General features: G+C 32.7%; 1 protein-coding gene across 1 annotated transcript in view; it reads right to left on the bottom strand.

The window, feature by feature from the left end:
* The window catches only part of LOC124961705 (potassium channel subfamily T member 2-like), a 354,530-nt gene that overhangs the window by 233,986 nt on the left and 100,670 nt on the right, over positions 1-19,874 (bottom strand). Inside the window, 4 exon segments of the mRNA XM_047520608.1 lie at positions 5,695-5,754; positions 8,129-8,177; positions 16,743-16,842; positions 19,081-19,160. Coding sequence (XP_047376564.1) covers positions 5,695-5,754; positions 8,129-8,177; positions 16,743-16,842; positions 19,081-19,160 — 289 coding nt within the window.

Here is a 19,874-nt window from a genome sequence, read left to right as displayed (position 1 = left end):
TATGCTTTGTTTCCTGCCTGGCTTCCCAGGCACATACAAACCAAATATCCTTGAGAAACCCTTACCTCTTCCTTTCACAGGCTACCTAGGTACAGTTTACCAAAAAGTCTACTGCTTTGGAAATAGATCTTGAAACTTACTAATTTTCATTCTCTTTTAAATTCTCACTCTTTGACCTATTCAAGACTCCTAATTAGTATCTGTCCTTCATTTCCGCCCCATTCCAACTCACCCCCTACACTATTAAGAAGATCGTATTTCAAAAGGAGCATTTAACAAACCAATATAATTTACCCTCACTCCCCACAATGACCACTTACTGCAAAACTCTGGAACCAGTAACACACTTCAACAACAAAAAGACAAAAGTCTTAACTACACAAACCAACAATGCACTATGTCATTTGGTTTTTGCTGACCTCTCTATTCTTATTTTAAAGGTCATTTCTTCCAGACTCTTTTTACTCCTTAAAATATGCGCTAGTATACTTCTTTGAATACAATTCTTTAAGAAATTTGGAAAACATTCACCTTTATTTCCAACTTTGCTTTGCAGTTAACTTATATACACCTTTCAACTCAGTCTTTCAAGTTTTGTGAAACTTGCCTTCCCATATTCACCCTAGGAAAGATCTACTCTCCACATTAGGCTTTCTTTCTCCTTTTTTTTTTTTTTTTTTTTTTTTTAATTGAGGATTGAACCCAGAAGCGCTGAACCTCTGAGTAACATTCCTAGCCCCTTTTTATTCTTTTTCATTTTGGGACAGGGTCCCTCTAAGTTGCTCGGGGCCTTGCTAAATTGCTGAGGCCAGCCTCAAACTTACAATCCTCCTGTCTCGGCCTTCAGAGTCACTGGGATTACAGGCATATGCCGGCACACTCAGCTCTCCATCAATTTCTTTCACTTCTCTTCTTATATACCAAACACATTACAACACTATAGATCTTAACTCCACCTGGTAAGAGTCACCACCATGGTAGTTCAGGAATGCTGTGCTATATTCCTGTACAGTGCTTTACAAAGCTCAGCTCCAAAATAAAACTTTTTCTACATCATGTCGAACATCCTATTGCTGATTCATAGTGTGTGTTAGTGTGTATGTGTGTGCGTGTGTGTATATACAATATATTTTCTGTTACAGTCATTAAGAATGTCAAAGAGTCCTAGACTAAATCCTTTGCTTTATCAGAAATAAGTCATTTTGGTGTTAAATTTTCACAATCATTGCATTTTATGAAGTGATTATAGAAAAAAAAAAGCAATCATAGATTTAACAGAAGGCTAGGTATAATGAATTTTTGTTTGCAGAGGTTTAGAAACTATGCTGGGATTTGTTTTTGTTTCCTTTTGATTTAATGAATATGTGTGTATAAATAGAGTTCTATTTTGAAAGCCGTTGATAAAAGAATTAGAGAGTATTTACGGTGACAGAAGAATAAGAACTTTAGCGTAGGGCAATTACCATAGTTGTTCTGCCAACTAGCTATAAACATAAATGGAAAGATTATTTAAGCACAGACCTGAAGTTCTGTGTAATAGAAAATAAAATTAGTTAATTCCATGAATTTTAATTCATTATCTGCTAACTTCAGCATGTACTTTAGGTTTCTGCTAACTGCATTCTCAGTCTCCATGAGAGTTTAAACTGTTTTAAGTATTAAAGATTGAGTTATACTGATTTTAGACTCTCTAATTTCAAGAATTACAAAGTTTTGGCATAATATAATATTTATTTTAAAATATTAAACACATATTACCTATGTATATATACATAAACATAGGAAAGCTATATGCTAACTAGATATTAATATTGATTTTTCAGAACTCTAACAAAGAACAGCATTAAGAAAGAAAGCAATTGTTAATGCAAAGCAGTATCCATTTTTGTCTTATTTTTCTTAGTAACCTAAGTTGAGGAAACAAATACATTTTAGAGTCTGCTATCCAAATGTGTCTTATTTATAGGCCATAAAGTACTACCAATTGCTTAATTTATTCCTTCCAAAAAAAAAGTCAGCCAACACTACACCGAAGAGGCCAAGAGAGTTCAGGAATTTGACTAAATTTATGAGGCCAAAAGAAGATAATTAACAACTACTTGTCCTTTTTCTGTCATACAACTCCTTTTTATCCTGTTTCCTTTGTAACTCACTTGACTCTACCATCTACCTCTCCTCCAGCTAAGCCATTAATGTTTATGAGGGTCAGACTGGAAATATTATACATCATCTAGCCCTGCATGCTAAAGCTTATAATGTTCTGCTCTCATTTTATAAATGATAGGAAGTAATTAATTATAAATGCCATCATCATATAATTGCACTGGAAAATTATCTTGAATCTCTGTGTGTTTTTCAAATGACTTTTTAAATTATGGCAAGCATTCTATTAGCAAAACACCAAAAGTTACTTTCATATTACTTTTAAGTTAGAATTTGGAGCAAACACATTCACAAATGAAGATTACTATTTTGGCTATGGTAGGTTTTGCAAAGATTCTTACACTAGTCAAAGGGATATAATTAATTTATCCAAAATGCCCATGTATATAATATATATATATTTTTTTTTATACTTTACATTTAATATTCATCACACATTTCATATTAAGGAAATTTGACCCACTAAATTCCATTGTTCAAGATGTAGGAACATATATAAACTTAAACTGAGCTACAAATAACTTTTTTTTTTTTTTTTGTGGTACCAAGGATTGAACTCAGGGGTACTCTACCACTGAGCCACATCCCCAGCCCTATTTTGTATTTTATTTAGAGACAGGGTCTCACAGAGATGCTTAACACCTTGCTTTTTATGAGGCTGGCTTTGAACTCAAGATCCTCCTGTCTCAGCCTCAAGAGTCACTGGGTTTATAGGCATGTGCCACTGTGCCTGGCTCATACTAACTTTTGCAATAAAAATTATGTCTTTGGAGTTCTACTCTTTTGAGAAACGTGATAGGTGAATGATTGGAGTGTTTGAAAAGATATATATTTTAAACTCAGAAATACGTAATATCTAGGTGAAATTAGGAAAATTTAACACCATAATGGCTTATTTCTGATAAAGCAAAGGATTTAGTCCAGGACTTTCTGACACTCCGAGGTATTGTACTCAGTTTTTTTTTCAAAGCTATTCCTTAAATCTGTTCTGTTCCTTTCCTAAACTTCTCTTCTCCTGACATATTTTTCTCTTTCCTGCACCTTCTCTCTTTATGCAAAGCAGATGGATCCCATTCTTAGAAGTTCTTCCCTGAGTTGTTCTACCACTTCTTGTAAGGTCCTGCCCCAGTTCACCTACAGTCTCCATTTAACAATTTTTACTTTGAATAACACTCCACTGAGTGTCATTTTAGGGAATTAGTCAATAGTCTCCTAATTTCTAAATTCAAAGGATTTTTCTCAACTTCTTACATCTGCCATAGTGCATATAATTTTATATTATGCTTTTCTTTCTTAGACAATTCTAACATCTTATTTCTTCTCATAAATATTTAAATTAACCCCTCAATAGTGTTTAAACCCTCATTCCTTTTTTTGATATACTTTCTTATTCATCAATCTTACCTTCATAGAAATTGGTATTATTTTCTTTAGATGTCAATAAGGAAAATTACAAAGAAAACAAAAGTGAGCCAAAGAAAATGGCGAATGACTATAAAAACTTCTGGTTTGAAAAATAGCCTAAAGACTGCATCTTTCAAAGTATGTTTTAAAAAATTGAAAAGAAGTTGATATGTTTGATAAGAATACCCTATTGTGGTATGGATATGAAGTATCCCCCAAAAGTTCCTGTTAATATAGAAATACTCAGAGGTGAAATGATTATGAGAGCTATAACTTAATCAGTCTACCCTAGTTTGAATGGACTATCTGGGTGGTAACTGTAGGCACTTGGGGTTTGACTGGAGAAAGTGGGTCATGGTCAAGGTGGAAGGGTGCATCTTCCTAATCCTGACATGAGCTGAGAAGCTTCCCTCAGCTGAGCTCTTCCCCCATAACATGCTGTCTCATTTGGGCCCTGAGCAATGGAGTCAGAAATCTATCAGCCAAGACTTCTGAAACTGTGAGCCACAAATAAACTTTTCTACCTCTAAGTTGTTGACTGAAGTTTAGGTCACAGGAATGAAAAAATTGACTAAAATATTCCACAGAAATATAACTTTTCCTATACTTGTTGATGTAGATGAAGAAGTTATTAACTAAAGTGAGTGATTCTAGCTTCCATGTCTATTTCTCTGTCTCCCTAATTACAGTGTACTTCCTCCAAAACCAAAACAATATATTCATCTCCACACAGAACCTAAACTTCTACCTTGGTAACTACCCAAAGCATGAGACTCATGACTGCCTTTAATAGTGTCTGAAAATCACTCCCAAACCTAAATAAATAACTCTCCTCAAAGTTCCTGGTTATTATTCACCACTATTTCCATCTCTTGTCTCCTTGATGCATCTATCAGCACTTCAGATTCAACATCTCGAAATCTTAAATAACTCTCCTCAAAATTCCTGGTCCTCATTCTCCATTATTTCCATCTCATATCTCTTTGATCCATCTATCAGCACTTCAGATTCATCATCTCTGAATTCAATTTGATTGTTTTATCTATCTGGTCCCCAACCTGATTTTTTTACTTCATATAATTCTCAACTTTTTCTACAATATTTCCAGTTATCAAACTCAGGAAATCTTTAGAAATGGCAATTCAGTATACTTCTTCTCACCTATCAACCAATGAGTTGAGGACTTTTTAGCTTCCAACTTCATAGTCTTTCATCAGATCTGGAAATTTATTTTGCCTACCAAAAACCCACACATTATTGGTTTTTCTTTCATACTTCAATATATCTTAACTGAAAAGATAGTCATCACTGTGATGTCTCTGTGACCTCTTTGACCTTTGCTGTACTAAACCCCCAAACTCTTGCAAACATAATTATTTATTATTTCTCCAGTTCATGTGCACATTCCTTCCTTTGTGTTTTTGCTAATTCTATCAATCCTAATTGTCCTGTCTTTTCACCTTACCTTAATTGAAATCACTGATTCAGAGACTCTGCTTGTCAGTCAAGTATTTCCTCTCTCTATGAATCTTCATGGTATTTAATTTACATCTCACAGAATGTTCTTCTTATATGCTGCCTTGTACTAGAGTTATCTGTATAATTTTTCTCTGTTCCCCACCCATTTCTAGCTTGCAAACTCATGGACTAAAGAGCCACATAAACGTGTGGAGTTCTGCATGGAAAAAAATATATAAACTTCATCAAATACGAGTTAAATAAATATTTGTTAAATTGTGTTAGCCCAATAAAACTTCCCTAGTAATGAAGATAATTTATTAAAATAATTCCTAACGGACACATTTTTAGTCTCTCAGTATTTTTTACACATTAGGAAAAGAGGTTGAGAACAATAAGAATCCAGAGCATTCCATTTGCTTGCCTCATTCTAAGCATGCATATAATGGGTAAGTAAACTCCCAGGAATTAGTGAAGTAGCTTAAGTCATCAAGCAAAACCTTACTATATTAGTATAGCTTTTTATTGCATACAAGAGAGGCTCCAAATAATTAAATTGGTTTAAGAAGAGCCTGCCTTATCCCCAAGTATGAGTTACAAAGAGAGGAATACTTTGCAAGTGCTAGAAGTATGCTCTAAGGCAGAAAACTGCTAATTAAGATAACTTACCTTATAACTCAGATAACCAAGTAGTATTGTTTCAAATAGACTTATCAATGCCACTGAGACCTAAAATATAAATTGTAACTTAATAAGAAAATGCAATGAAATAAAATAAAATTATATTATTAACTTCATATAAATATATGTGCATGTTTATGCATATATAGATACAGATATATGTAATACACACTAAGATATAGGTGGTACTGGATAGCACTTCAACATGTTTAAGCAGGTGGCAGTTTGTCAGCCATAGTTTGCCATACAAACACTATAACTTAAGTTTCTATAATTTCTAGTGTCCTGAATAAAAATTTTTTTATTTATTACTCCAAATTTAAAGGTGGGATTAGAATAGGAAGACAGGTTGGAGTTTAAATGATATGTAAAGAATGGGTTCTTGTGTACATGTTGCTAACATACACAATCACACTCAATTGCCCTGCCACCAAATAAATGTCCTTTCCCAGAAACACCATCAATAGCACCACCAAAATCATCAATCTCTTTCAAAGAAATAGAACACACACACACACACACACACACACACACACACACACACAATACAAACTTCAAATTGAATATATTCAATTTTATCATCCACCTCAAATGAAATCAAATGGCAACATCCTTGAAAACTAAAAAATAAAGACTATATCAGCACTTCAAGATACTTTCAGATTTCATTTGAATTAATTTCATAACCAATTCTTTTGCAGTTGGACTAGACATATTTCAATCTCTATATTCTGTGCTACATGTCCAATTTCTACTATTTAACTACCAGAAAAATATTGCAGTAGAAAAGAGTATATGTTTTTCTGTGTCAAATATTCTAATTACTTTGACATGGACAAACAGAATCAAATAAACAAACAAAATGATTCACCTAACATATTTGTTTATACATCTTTAAGGTTTAAGATATCTGAATGAGAACAGCTAATGCCCTAGAGTTTAAAATTTTGTTTTCTATTAAAATGGACATTTGAAATATAATATAGCAAATATTAAAATATGAGAACAATAAAAGTAGATGAATGCATGGCAGTATAAATAAAATATGTTTGGAAGTAAATCCTGTAGTTGGGCATCATTATGAAAGGAAATTCAATCCTTGCTGATTTTCCCCAAGTCTTCCAAATTTTCCGGACATACTTATTCCCATAAGATCTCTAGAACACTTTCAGCACCCATTATTCAAAGTACTATTTGGAAATGAGTACATTTTAAAATATTACTCCTAAATAAAAACTATCTAGACAGATCAAAGTATACTTCAAGACAACACATGACTATTCATAAATACATTAATTTATTTTAAAAGTGCACTTTACTGAAAGATATGAATCTAGGTCATAGATTAAAAGCAATTTTACTGAACACTTAAATATTTGAAAAGGATTATGTGTATATTAATGTGACATTGCAACAAAAGTCAGTATACATTAACATAAAAACAACTTGATTTCAACAAAATATGAAATATTTAGACATATAAAGATAGATTTCAAAGTTATAATCATAATATATAACTAAAATAATTGTCACATGTAAAATGTATACACTTCACAATCAGGATATTAAAAGGCAAATCAAACATTTTGGTCAAAAGCATTCTAAAGATTGTTCAAAGCAGTGAGTCTTAGGGACTTTTCACTTCCCTCAGACTCAATTATTTTTCAACCTCCAATTCTGTTTCATAGTAGTGATTCCACTTTTCTAATTAATTTATACTTTTTAAAAATAACAGAAAATAGAACTTGCTGGAGGTAAGCAGAAGTAAAGGAGATAGTACTTTACAAAAAAGTATGCTAGTCATGAAATCCAATTAAAAAAAAAAAAAAAAAAACAGAAGAGCTACAAAGGACTCTAGGGAATTTTTCCACAATGCAATTCAGACAAGCTAGCTTTCTCCTGTTTTCTGTCTCTTTCTTAAGGACTTTTTTATGCCAGAGCATATCTTTGTTTTATTTAGACAAGGGTCTTCTTAGGAACTAGGTTCTTGCTATTGGTGATATGAGTCATCCATTCATTTAACAACAATTTATTGAGATTTTACCCTGTTACAGTGAGAGAATAAGGTAAAAACTAAACATAGTGACAAGATTTTGGCTAATTTTAAAGGAATTACAAAGCAGGAATATGGAGGCAGTCTGGGAAAGCAGGAAGTCTTAAAATACTGGTTTACTTTAGTTTTCTCCACATTTTTAAATACTCTCTGAAGTCTAATCCTAATTACCAGAAAATTCTCAAGAGGTAGAATATGGGGCTCAGGAAAACAGGAAGAAAAAGTTAAAATGTTAGTGTAAGATGTGCATAAAGATTAGGAAGAAAAGCAAACTCGCTTTGAATATCAACAGTTTTTTCTCCACTAATATTGTTTTGTGAAATATGAATAAACCCAGAAATATATGTATAAAACAAAATTGTACACAACCTGTAAGCCCCATAAAGGTAGACTTCTGTTCACCCAAAAGATATGAGACCTACGGAAAGAATGATAAAGATGTTAGTTTTTTAAACATGTGAAAAATCCATTCACTTTTAAAATTCAATTAATGTTTGAAGTAGCAATATATATTAGCCTAAAAATAATGCTAACATACAAATTAAAAAGGAGAAAACCTTATGTTTTCAGTTTTCTTTTTAATTGTCATTTCTATTCCAGCAAAAAGCCTTCTTAAATTCTTTTTAGTCACTATTAATAATAAATGGAAATAAAATGGGTCATTAGTTAAAAAATGATATGGCAGGGAGGAAAAATTTCAAATGCTTTTCTACTCAATTCTCCATTGAAGAGTCAATTAAAGATCTTCCATAAATTCTAAGTTTTAGTTATTCTTAAACATGTTAATATTTGGATAATACAAATCCAATATTGAAAATAATCAGGATAAAGTATGTACTTCAGAGTACAGAGCATAGTAATGCTTTTATACAATACTGGGTTTCTATGAAATATTTAACATATCAGAAAAACACCTTCAACTGGAGTTAACACAGAACATTTTGTGAGACAAGAAGTCCTTAAATATCTTTTTTAAATATTTGTTCTGATGTTAAGAAATGTTTACACTCTACAAAGAATACTGTAATACTTTTACTAACCCACTAATCGCAATTTGAGTTGATTCAAATGAAAACCATTTATAGCAATAAAATCTACTCAGGAGAAGATGGAAATTCTTACATTGTTTTGCCCACCAAAATGCAAATAAATCCCCCCAAAAAACAAATAAATCAAAACCCACTCACTCTTTATACTTACTAAATATGAGAAGTCCCACAAAGAATAACATTTTCACAGAGAGAGAGAAGAGTATAAAGGCCCAAACAAAAAAACCCCCGATTTTAGATGTGATATCTAGGTTTTCATTCCAGTTTTTGTCTTTTCTTGTTTAGATATCACTTTTAAATTCTTGCATTTTAGTAAGAAAGCTACCTTTTTATGGATGTTAGCAGTTTATTGACCTAATATTTGTAAATGGTCTGTTTGGGCAGGTAAAATTATGTAATGCAGTATTTGAAACAGGAGAAAAATTATTTTAATTTTACTTTTTCTTTTTTTCTCTCCTTTTTTTTTTCCTTTTTTCTTTTTATTTTCTTTTTTTTACTATATAATGTCCCTCAAGTTAATGGCAGTGTACCTTGTACCACTGAATTTCCAAAGCGTACTGATTTTTTTTTTTTTACTGTGCTTCACATAAATAGAAAAGTTATAAAAAAAGAGAATAACATATTTTCAAATGCCTTAGACATTTTCTTTTTTGTAATATAGTAAATGATAAGAGCAATAAACTCTTCAAAATATTTATTTTAAAAGAATGGTGAAGCTTTAAAACTTTTCAAAGACACTACATAGCATATTAGACTAAATGCCTTTGAAGTTTCAAAATGCCAGATCTACCTGGCTAATGACATCTTCAATTGCTCCAGTCCAAACCAGTGACCTTTCTTCCAAGAACTAATCCTCCCTCACTTTTTCATATTTTAGCAAAAGGAACCAAGTTCATTGTGTCTCCAAGTTTACATAAAAATGTGGGCATCGTCTTGGGTACTTTCCTCTCCTGCATCTGTAAATATGTACTCCACCAAACCTTTTCAATTATTTCCACCAAAAATCTGCAAATGTCTATAGAATTCATCTACATCTTATCTCCACTATCACAACCACCTTCACTTCAGTTACTAATTTTTTTTTGTAATATGATTATTTCAAAAACCAACTAATGAGGACCCCACCCCTCTATTTGCATTCTAGAATTTTTATTCTGAATTACAAGTACAAATAATTGATTTTTTTCAAAATGCGTTTTAGGTCATATCATCCTGCTATGTACTGGTTTGTACTTTTCTTAGAATGAAGTCGCAAACACTTGACATTCAAGTGTGGCATGCTCCTTCCTACCGCAAACCCTTTGACATCCACTTCCCTCATCCTAGAGCTCTCAGCTGAATCCTCTGTTAGGGAAACCTCTGAGGATTCCACTTGATCCAGGCAGTCAAATAATTTCTTAGGCCATGTCACTCACCACACCTCTCCTATCACTCACTTCAGTTGGACCTTTATATTTATTGGATAACTGATTGCTTTAATGTCAGTTTTCTCCAAAACTACAAGTTCTATAACATCAAATAATACGTCTATTTTACTCACTGTTATAAACTTGATGTTTTACTGAGTACACATACAGGAAGCCAATATAAATGATGGATGGTGCCAGTAAAGACAAAGATATGGCTGATGAGTTCAGTGTCCTTTCCAAAACATTTTTATACTCTCAGTAACATTTGAAAATCAGACAAAAACAAGGTATGTCAGAGTGAAGAAAGATATATCTGTTTTTGTAGATAGAAAAAGTATGTGCTATAGAAACTTCTAAATAACTATGTAGATACTAATCCCTGCAAAATTATTAAATATATTGCTAATATGTTCATGAGCACTTTCCAAAGGAAACTGGTAATTAACTTGGATTGACTAACACCTAGTTATATTTAACTAAAGACATTTTCTTTGGTATGGGGTGTTATTTTGGTAGGCTGTGGAAATATTATAAAGAATTGAAATTTAAATAAGACATTTCAAAATATATATATATATATATATATATCATTTTTTGGATAAGACGTACAGGCAACAAGTTTTATAGTATATAAAAATACTAAAATTTCCTGACATATAAATTTCAGTGAAAGTTAAGATCTCCAATGAAAAGTCAGACTTTTCATCAATTTTAGTAATGTTAAATTAGATTAATAATTTGTAAACATTGGTAAAAAGTTGCTGCCCAAACTCTCCTCTCAAGAAATGGATTCATCATGAACAAAGAATGTGTGATCTGATCTGTAATTTCTAGACAACCTCCAAAACAAGAGTGAAGCCAAAACTGACAGTCATACCATAATTCAAATTGAAGGCTCAATCTCATTCACAAAAAAGAACGAGAAGGAAAGGAAACACATGACGGTGATATTTATCATAGCATTATTTACAGCAGGAAAGCACCCAGACTCTTCCTAGGTGGCCAACAAGAAAGGAATTGAGGTAGCATCATCATCATCATTATCAACAACTACAATAAGAATAACACAACTAAGATAAAAGTAATGAATAAATATTACTTATCACATCAGTATTATGTGTTATGTGCGTATGTGCATATAGAGAGAATTTATGAATGATTTGTCTTTAAAATACTAACACATTTCTAGGTGTTATGATCTGAGGAAATTTTTACTTCCTTTAACTTGTTATTTGTGTTCTTATTGTAGTAAGCATCAAATCAGTTATTATATTTAAAATACAAAACAATTTCGTGGAATTAAAATTGTATAATTCAAATAAAACAACAAAAGCAAACAAAATACCACATCATTCAGTTATTGTGAATTAGACTTCATTTATAGGTAAAATTCAGGTAGGAAGCATTTTTATGAAAACTGGCAGAACCATGTCCCACAATGGAGGGAGAACAGTAGTTGAATGTGAAAGTTAGTGACAAGCAGCTGTAGCCACCTCTCATAGCCCTACTTTATGGCCTGTCCTAAAGGCAGGCATTGAATGCAGAAAGTGTCAGATGAGTTTTGGCAACTAAGGTGGGGCCAGGAGGTGAATATGCTTATTAGCAGAAGACCAAAGTATTTGGTAAACACAAAAGTAACAGGGTCAACATGTGACACATCTTGTACAAAAGTGTCTATTGCTCACAAACTCAAAATGAACTCAATTTTGATAGCTCTCCACATAAACTAATATAAGCTTGTATTGTGTAAACAAAAATATAATATTCTAAATCAGGAAAGTAAATTCTAAAATTCCCCTAACCATAACAAATAATGAGATATCTAGTACTAGGCAGAGTAGTAGGCCCACATTTCAAGAAGACCATGCAAAATTTTTAATATGTGTCAAAAATCAAGGTGACCACAACACTGAAGTATAGAAGTCCTGTCAATATATCAGAAAGTCTTTTTAGAATTTTCAAAACACAGTCAACACTTAACCCCACATTAGACAGCAATTATGAAGTGTGGAGAGAACTGAACACTGAGTATGAGAACGGACATCATGGGCCTTTCCATCTGACATATGCCGACTGTGGCAGAGGTGGCTTTCATTCATTGCCAACATTCATTCTCCTTCAGTACACAGAGTTGAGTGCAAAAAGCCTCTCTTCACCCAGACTACATTTCTCAGTTTTTGTGTCAAAGTATGATGACCTAACTGCTTCCTACATGAGATCTGAATGTAAAATTCAAGTAAAAGAAATGTTTGTCATTTGCTGAGCATTTTGAAAGCTTATTGATTTCAGCATGCTTTCTGCTTTCTGAAAGTTGAATGCAAAGAATAATGGCCTTAATACAATATGCAGTTTAAAACTGCAAGTGGTTTGCATATGTATTATATTGATCATGCTATGGTGTGTGTGTGTGTGTGTGTGTGTGTGTGTGTGTTGTGTGAATTATTATTATGGAGAAAATGTGCACACCAATCAGGAACAGCAGGATTAAACTCTGGTAAACAGAAAAATTCTCCTAAATTTTTGAGATTATATGTTATTGATCTTGGTGATACTTCAGTTTATAAGTTACCAATATGTATGAAAGATGAAAACATTTATATTATGGTATTCATTCCTATACTTCATCAAATATTTTAAAACTATCTTTCAAATTCTACTTCTTCTTTTAATAGTTCTTATCTTTAAAACGTGAATGTCATCTGAACACACCAGTTAGGCACTGATTTCAAATTCAAGTCCAAAACCCTTAAAAAAAAAAAATTTCATGGGCTTCCTACCTTTGACTCAATCACTTGATGCTATAAACAAATAATCACCTCATTAAGTGGAAACAGATATATTGATTTTTGACACATAGTGAAGAACCATAAGCATCAGCAGGTCAGGAATCAACACCATCTCCCCTTTCAATGTACTTCAGAAACTACATGTAACAGATGCGTGTCATTATGCACACAGGTACATCAGAGTTTTCCATTTGTCCAATGTCAGACATTAATGGTAAGATTATTTCATGTTCTTCAGTTTATCCATAGTGCCACATTTTCATATCAGTTTTGATTCCTGGGAGTAATTTAAAAATGCAGCAAGGCAGCACAAAATATTTGCAGCTTTGTCGTGTCAGAAACTCTAATTAAATAAATCTCTTTGCTGAATTAGCCTCATTATTTTAAAATAGAGCCTGTGCCCATAAAGGCCACTTCTGTTTTTCATTAACCAAGACTGCATTGACATTGGGAACTAAACAGAACATTGTATTCAAAATGGAGCCATGAGCTAGTTGGTTATGCTTTTTAATTACAGTAATCTGATTTTTCAAATGTATATCCTCTATAATTATGTCTGAACATTCTAAGTAATATTACACAGAAGTTAATTGTAGGAAACTTTGTTCCTCTTAATGTTTTCAAATAATATAATTTTATTCTGCTATCACCCACTAGTGTGCCCTTTTTCCCTTGGAAGGGTTCTCCATGCATTATTTATAATTTTTATGTCTCGCTAGTGCACATTTTATTTATAAATCATCAAGTTTTAAAAATAAATTTCTAGTATGTTTATAGAGGGGTTTGTTATGGGCATCATTTTTAATAACACAGACAAAAAAATGTAATAAATGAAATGTGCACAGACATCCCGAGGCACTGGTTTTCGAGCAAAGTGCAAAAATATCAATAAAATTGGTGGCGAGCACAATTCCATTAATACAGCAACATTCCGTAACCCACCAAAACCCAGCTATGAATGAGCTGCAGAGGCAAAAACAACATGGTTCGTGTTCTGAGTATATGGAGAATTAAGGGCAATGCATTAGGTGCTATGAGAGATGTATGGGGGCATGTTCGGGCAGTATCTAGAGGACATGCCTAACCCAGAATAAACTGAGCTACAGAGCGCAATGCCTGCTAAGAGTTCAGAATAAATGTTATCCAAGAAATTGTTGTCCTGAAGGGCAAAGAGTCCTTGAGCAAGTCGAAAAAGGATGATTGTGAGAGGCAGGAGTGGAAAGCAGATTTCCAAGAAGCACAGAAATAAGGGAGACCAAGGGTGAAAAAATGACCTCAAGTTAGATCCGCATGACTGTCCTGGAGGCTGGGAAAGAGAAGTAAGTAAAATCTACATTATAAAGAAAATGCAGTTACTCACTTCCTCACTCATTCATTTAACAAATAACTACTGCCATTTTGTGCTAGGCTCTGGGGATTCAGACAATGTTCCATGCCATCAAAAAATAGCCATTCTCATACCCACAGGCTACAGAGAAAACAAAGTAAACAAGTGAAATATGTAAGACACAAAGGCATGGGGACCAAAGGAAAAAAATATTCAAGGAGGTCTTTGGGGATAAGGGTTCTAAATAGAACTTGTAATATGATTTTGAGGAAAGATGTGAGGAAGTCAAGGAAGTGTGCCTCATGTTATGTGATGTGTGAGAACCAGACAGAGGGCAAACCCCCTACAGAGGCTGACAGTGCACCTGGTAATGACTCAGCAACAGAGAGGAGGCCCATCTGGCTGGGGATGAGTAGTTGGAGGTGATGTTACAAGGAAAAGAGGGACTATTACGGCCATGGTAAGCACTTTGACATTCAAAGCAGAACTGCATGGAGATTGAATTTTCATCGTATATGCACAGTAATTTAAGAATAAACCAAAAGGGAGAGATAGCAGAATTAGCAGGACCACATAAGAGGTTCCTGTAGTAGTACAAGTGAGAGACAGTGGCTTGCACCCAGATGCTGGCATTGAGAAGGGACTGTATGCTGTTTCTAACTTGATGGTATAAATGACACAATTGTCTAAGGGTTTTACACATGCTGGAGACAAAAAGAGAAGTTAAGGATAACACCAAAGCATTTGGGCCAAGCAACTGTAATATTGGTGCTATTTTATCAACTGAAATGGGGAAGTTGCGTGGAACAAGGTTGGAGGAAAGATGGAGATGCCATTACTTGAGATGTGGAAGAGTAAAGAGGAAGCTGACTGGAACACGGTAAATTTTGAGAAGTCACTTAGACATCCAAGTAGAGAACCTGAATGTGGACTTGGAATTGGAGAATGGTGAGAAATTGGTTTCCTGTGCTCAGAGTTAAAAGGGATACAAAACACAACATAATTAATCCTAAAAGTCTCAAAGCAGAGAATCGTAAAGATGAGAACCTCTGCTTCCTCATATTTAAGATGGAAATAATAAAATTATGTAATGTATGCTTAAGGAAATAATATACATACAGCAACTAGACTAATTGCAGAAAATCTCAGGAACTTCAAAAGAAGCGATTTTTCACAGACCGAAAAATCCCTACAGGTAATGAAGCTCCTGTATATCTCCATCTTCCCCTACAAGAAATTTGACTGGCACATGCTGACTAATCACTGAAGATATGGTGAAATATCCATAATTGTACTTCATAAAAAATGATTTTAGGCCAGGCATGGTAACACATGCCTGTAATCCCAGCATCATAGAAAGCTGAGGTAGGAGAATTCCAAGTTCAAGGCCAGCCTCAGCAACTTAGTAAAACCCTCAGCAAATTAGTGACACGGTCTCAACATAAAAAATAAAAAGGACTGGGAATGTAGTTCAGCTAGAAAGCATTGGGTTCAATTCCCTGTACCAAAAAAAAAAAAGAAAGAAAAAAGAAAAGAAAAAAAAATATATATATATATATTTTATAAGGACTCATCACATAGATTGTTATATGATAAAACTTCAATTATTAATCTTTATCTTAACTCCAAAACTTGGAGTAAATGCACAGTCATATTCACTTAATTGTGCAAGCTGAAGAGTTTTCAATTCACTTAAAAAATACTATGTGCTCACTTTTCTAATTTATTTTCATCCTTTTTATGTTTAACTGTTTAAGGACAAACTTTCACATTAAAAAAAAGTCATGGAAATTAGTCATCAAATTCACATTTTCTACTTTGAAAATTGTTGTACATTTAGTAGGCTACCTAGTGATACAGGAAAGTGATGAGATAAAAATTGGTCATATCATTACATATTCAGTTCCCTTCTCTTTTGCTTCTAGCGAAGGACAGGCCCTAAAAAGGAGGTCCATAAATGAATACAATTTAATAAAAGCCACAGGATCATGAATGAAAAATAAGTTGACATGCTAGAATGTTTCTATTCAAGGTTAACAGCTACAGTATAGGTGAAAATATCTAGAAAGCTAGCCTATGGAGAACTTTTGGGGGGTACATGTAATCAAGAACACAAAGATATTTAGGTTTTTAAAGAGACTGAGCCATTTTAAACAATTATCTATAGCAGTTCTACTACAGTAAAATTTCCATGGATCAAAATCCAGAATTATTATTAAATAAATACTAAAAAAAGATAATTTTACAAAGAATCAATAAAGGCTATATTCATGTAGCACCTGAAAATCAGATCAATTGTGACAAACACTTAAAATCCTTGAAAAAATGAATTCTCTATAATGTCCTTCATAATGTAATCCAACTGAAAATAATTAAAATAATACTGTTGAAGGTCAGACAAAAATACCTTACCATTCATTTCCTTGTGAAGGGTTTTCTAGTAGTACTCGGATGATGTATAATAAGCAGCTTAATAATTTGAGAGAAAAATTGAACAGGCGTATCCTTAGACCTTTAAACAAACAACAAAAATTAGATTTTCATTTGAACTTGTTCACAAAAGGCTAAAAAGGACTGTCAAAGTTATCAATTTTAAGTACAGCACTTAGATTGTATTTAGAAACTACAATACTATAATTGTCTGAATTCACTGAAGTTCTTGGTTGCTGAATTTTAATTACTTGAGTATTGAAACAAAAAGTGAACTTGACAGAATGTATGAACTGTGACAGTGAATATCATACACTGAAAGTAAATCTAGGTTTGAATAATCAGACACTACAAAATGCATGTCCAATCAAGGCATTTGAGTACACTTAGAAATGTAAGCATTATAACCCATAAATTTTAGGACAAATTCTAGCTAGCTAGAAAATATAGCTGTTACATAGTCACAGGATAAGTGATAAACTTTGGACCTTCAGAGCACCTTGTAGATTAGGTTATACAGAAAATGCAATTCTGATGTTTTAATATTCATTATATAATTGTATTATGGTGTATATTAATTATATATTCACATTTACATGTCACTTATTATATAGAGAGAAATTATAGTAGCTTATAATGAGAAACAAATATGCATTCTTACTCCCTTGCTCTCTCCCTTTCCACTCTCAATCTCATACAGATACACACACATTTGAATTGAACCTTATTTTTAACTACAAAATCTTAAAAGTTTTTGTGAGTATTAGGACTGTCATGTATATATCTCTTAAACCATTTTGATCAGTCATGCAGCCTAAAATACTTGATTCATCGTACACAAATGGGTACATCTTTTCGTTTCTATGGTTGTGCACAATGTAGATTCACACCATTCGTGTAATCATACACGTACATAGGGTAATCATATCTGTCACATGCCACCATTTTTCATACCCCCCCATTTCCCACTACATAATCTAAAGTTCCTCCATTGAATTTGTGCATTTTTAATGAAATTTTAAGAAAGAATTTCCTATAATTTTTACTTAATGAAACATAGAGGTGAATTGCTACTTTTTTTTTTTTTTATCCAGCTATGGTTGTACTTGTAGCACTTCTTAAGAGTAAAAAGATTAATATTTAATTGTGTAATATTTCCTAGATTTTCCTATTAAAATGCTGAATACATTTGATGGGTTAGCGTCTTTATAAAGTCTTTTAAATTATTAATGAAATTGCATTTGTTTTATAGAACTGGGTCTCCACTTCACTGAGGAGAGTATTCAAATAATTCATCCATTTTTCTGGTCAGGAGAGATAGGATTGTTACTACTGAAATTAGGGAAACCTTCTATTCACCTGATGTGGCCCTTTTAGGTAATGTCTATTGATGGAACTTCCTTGGTAATTCTAAACAACCAGGTTAGAAAGAAATTAATTATTACTAGTGTTAACCCTACCATTAAGCATATCTGATCAGTGTGTGCCTTATATACTTAAATATACCTTATAGTCAGTATTTGAGAATATCCCATGAGTCAGGTTTCTCTCTATGAATCCTACCTACAAAGGCACAAGTCAATTTAGAACACTCCAAGCGGAATCACAATTCAAAGAGCTTAAAGACTACACCAACATAATGCAGACATCTCCATTTCTTGTTGACATTTTAAGCAGTAATACTGTGTTATTGTAAATGGTTTATAAAAGTACACAGTATAAAAATAAAGAAGTATCACTGATAACATCAACCTTGAATTGTTCAGGAGGCAGTGACTATGACCATCTCTTGTCCCTTTGAAGTTCTAGCGTTTCCCAAATTGTCTCATGATAAGAATCATTGGAATGTTAAGCACTGAGATTCACCCTACACTTGCTAATTCAAATTCTCAATAGTAGACCTTAGATGTTTCTTATTAGGCATGACTGAGAAACACTGGGCATTTCTCCCATTAATTCAAAAACTTATTCCCCATTGAGATCAATTTCCAGAGATTTGTCAAGCTATTTTAGATACAGCTCACAGTTAAAAACTTATGGATCTCTCATTGAAATTATTTCCCTCAATGTTCATACTAACCCAAATAGTCCATGCAAAGTCTACTGAAAAAGTGAGATTTAGACAATTAAAGGTGCTCTTGAGACAATAACACTATTAGGTGAAATATCTATAGTTTTCTAAAATTTTTAATTTTACTGTCCCCCAATCAGAATTACCAATGTCACTACTCTATACAGAAAAGCAATTTGCAAACTAATATGCACCTTGAATTTTGAGGTAATTTCATATACAGAGAGGGAAATGACATGAAGGACTTACTTGATCTCTGGTTTTTAATGAAAAATAACTTTAATCTCTCCTTAAATGTGTTTTCATTCATATAGAATTCAACTTGTACCCTGCAAACAAAAAACAAAAACAAGTTTATGCAAGTTCAATTATACCTTTATTTTTAGGAACATAAATAAATATAAACCAACTCTTCAATTCTCTTATTAACCTAAAGGTAATGTGACCTAAATATAACCTAAAAAGTAAAAATAAATTATGGCATTAAATGTTTTATATTATTTGAGTGAATTACATGCCACAGAAAATGAGAACTGAATAAAATATAGCATGATATATTTTAGAGAGAAGCACTTACTTTCTAATTTTAAAGGTAAGGTCACTTCAAATATGATATATAGCAAATGCAATTTTCTGTATTAATGAATAAAAGCAGTGATATAGATGATTCAAAACAAGAACAATAAGAAAGCGTTAACATGTGTCTTGGGAATTATTTTGAGACAGTTTTTTCTCAATTTCTTCCTCCTGATAATAGAATTAACTGGATAATTGAAAAATTGACATGGGCAACACTAGCCCAGATCTACTGAATCAAAATCTTAAAATGTAGGACCTGTTAATCTATTTTTAACAAGCCCTTCTCTTCACCTAAAACTTTCTTGGGACACATTATTTTACACGTTTTTTTCTTATTCATTATTTAGGTTTATCTTAAAATATACACAGATCAGATGAAAAGGGGGGGCACCACAGTCTGAAATAAATGAAATTCCGTGCATGAATAATCTTATCAAAATGAACCCAGTTATGCATAATTATAA

This window comes from Sciurus carolinensis, chromosome 12 (assembly GCF_902686445.1).
Source record: "Sciurus carolinensis chromosome 12, mSciCar1.2, whole genome shotgun sequence".
Classification (NCBI taxonomy): Eukaryota; Metazoa; Chordata; class Mammalia; order Rodentia; family Sciuridae; genus Sciurus; species Sciurus carolinensis.
This window is presented reverse-complemented; position numbering and strand designations above follow the sequence as displayed.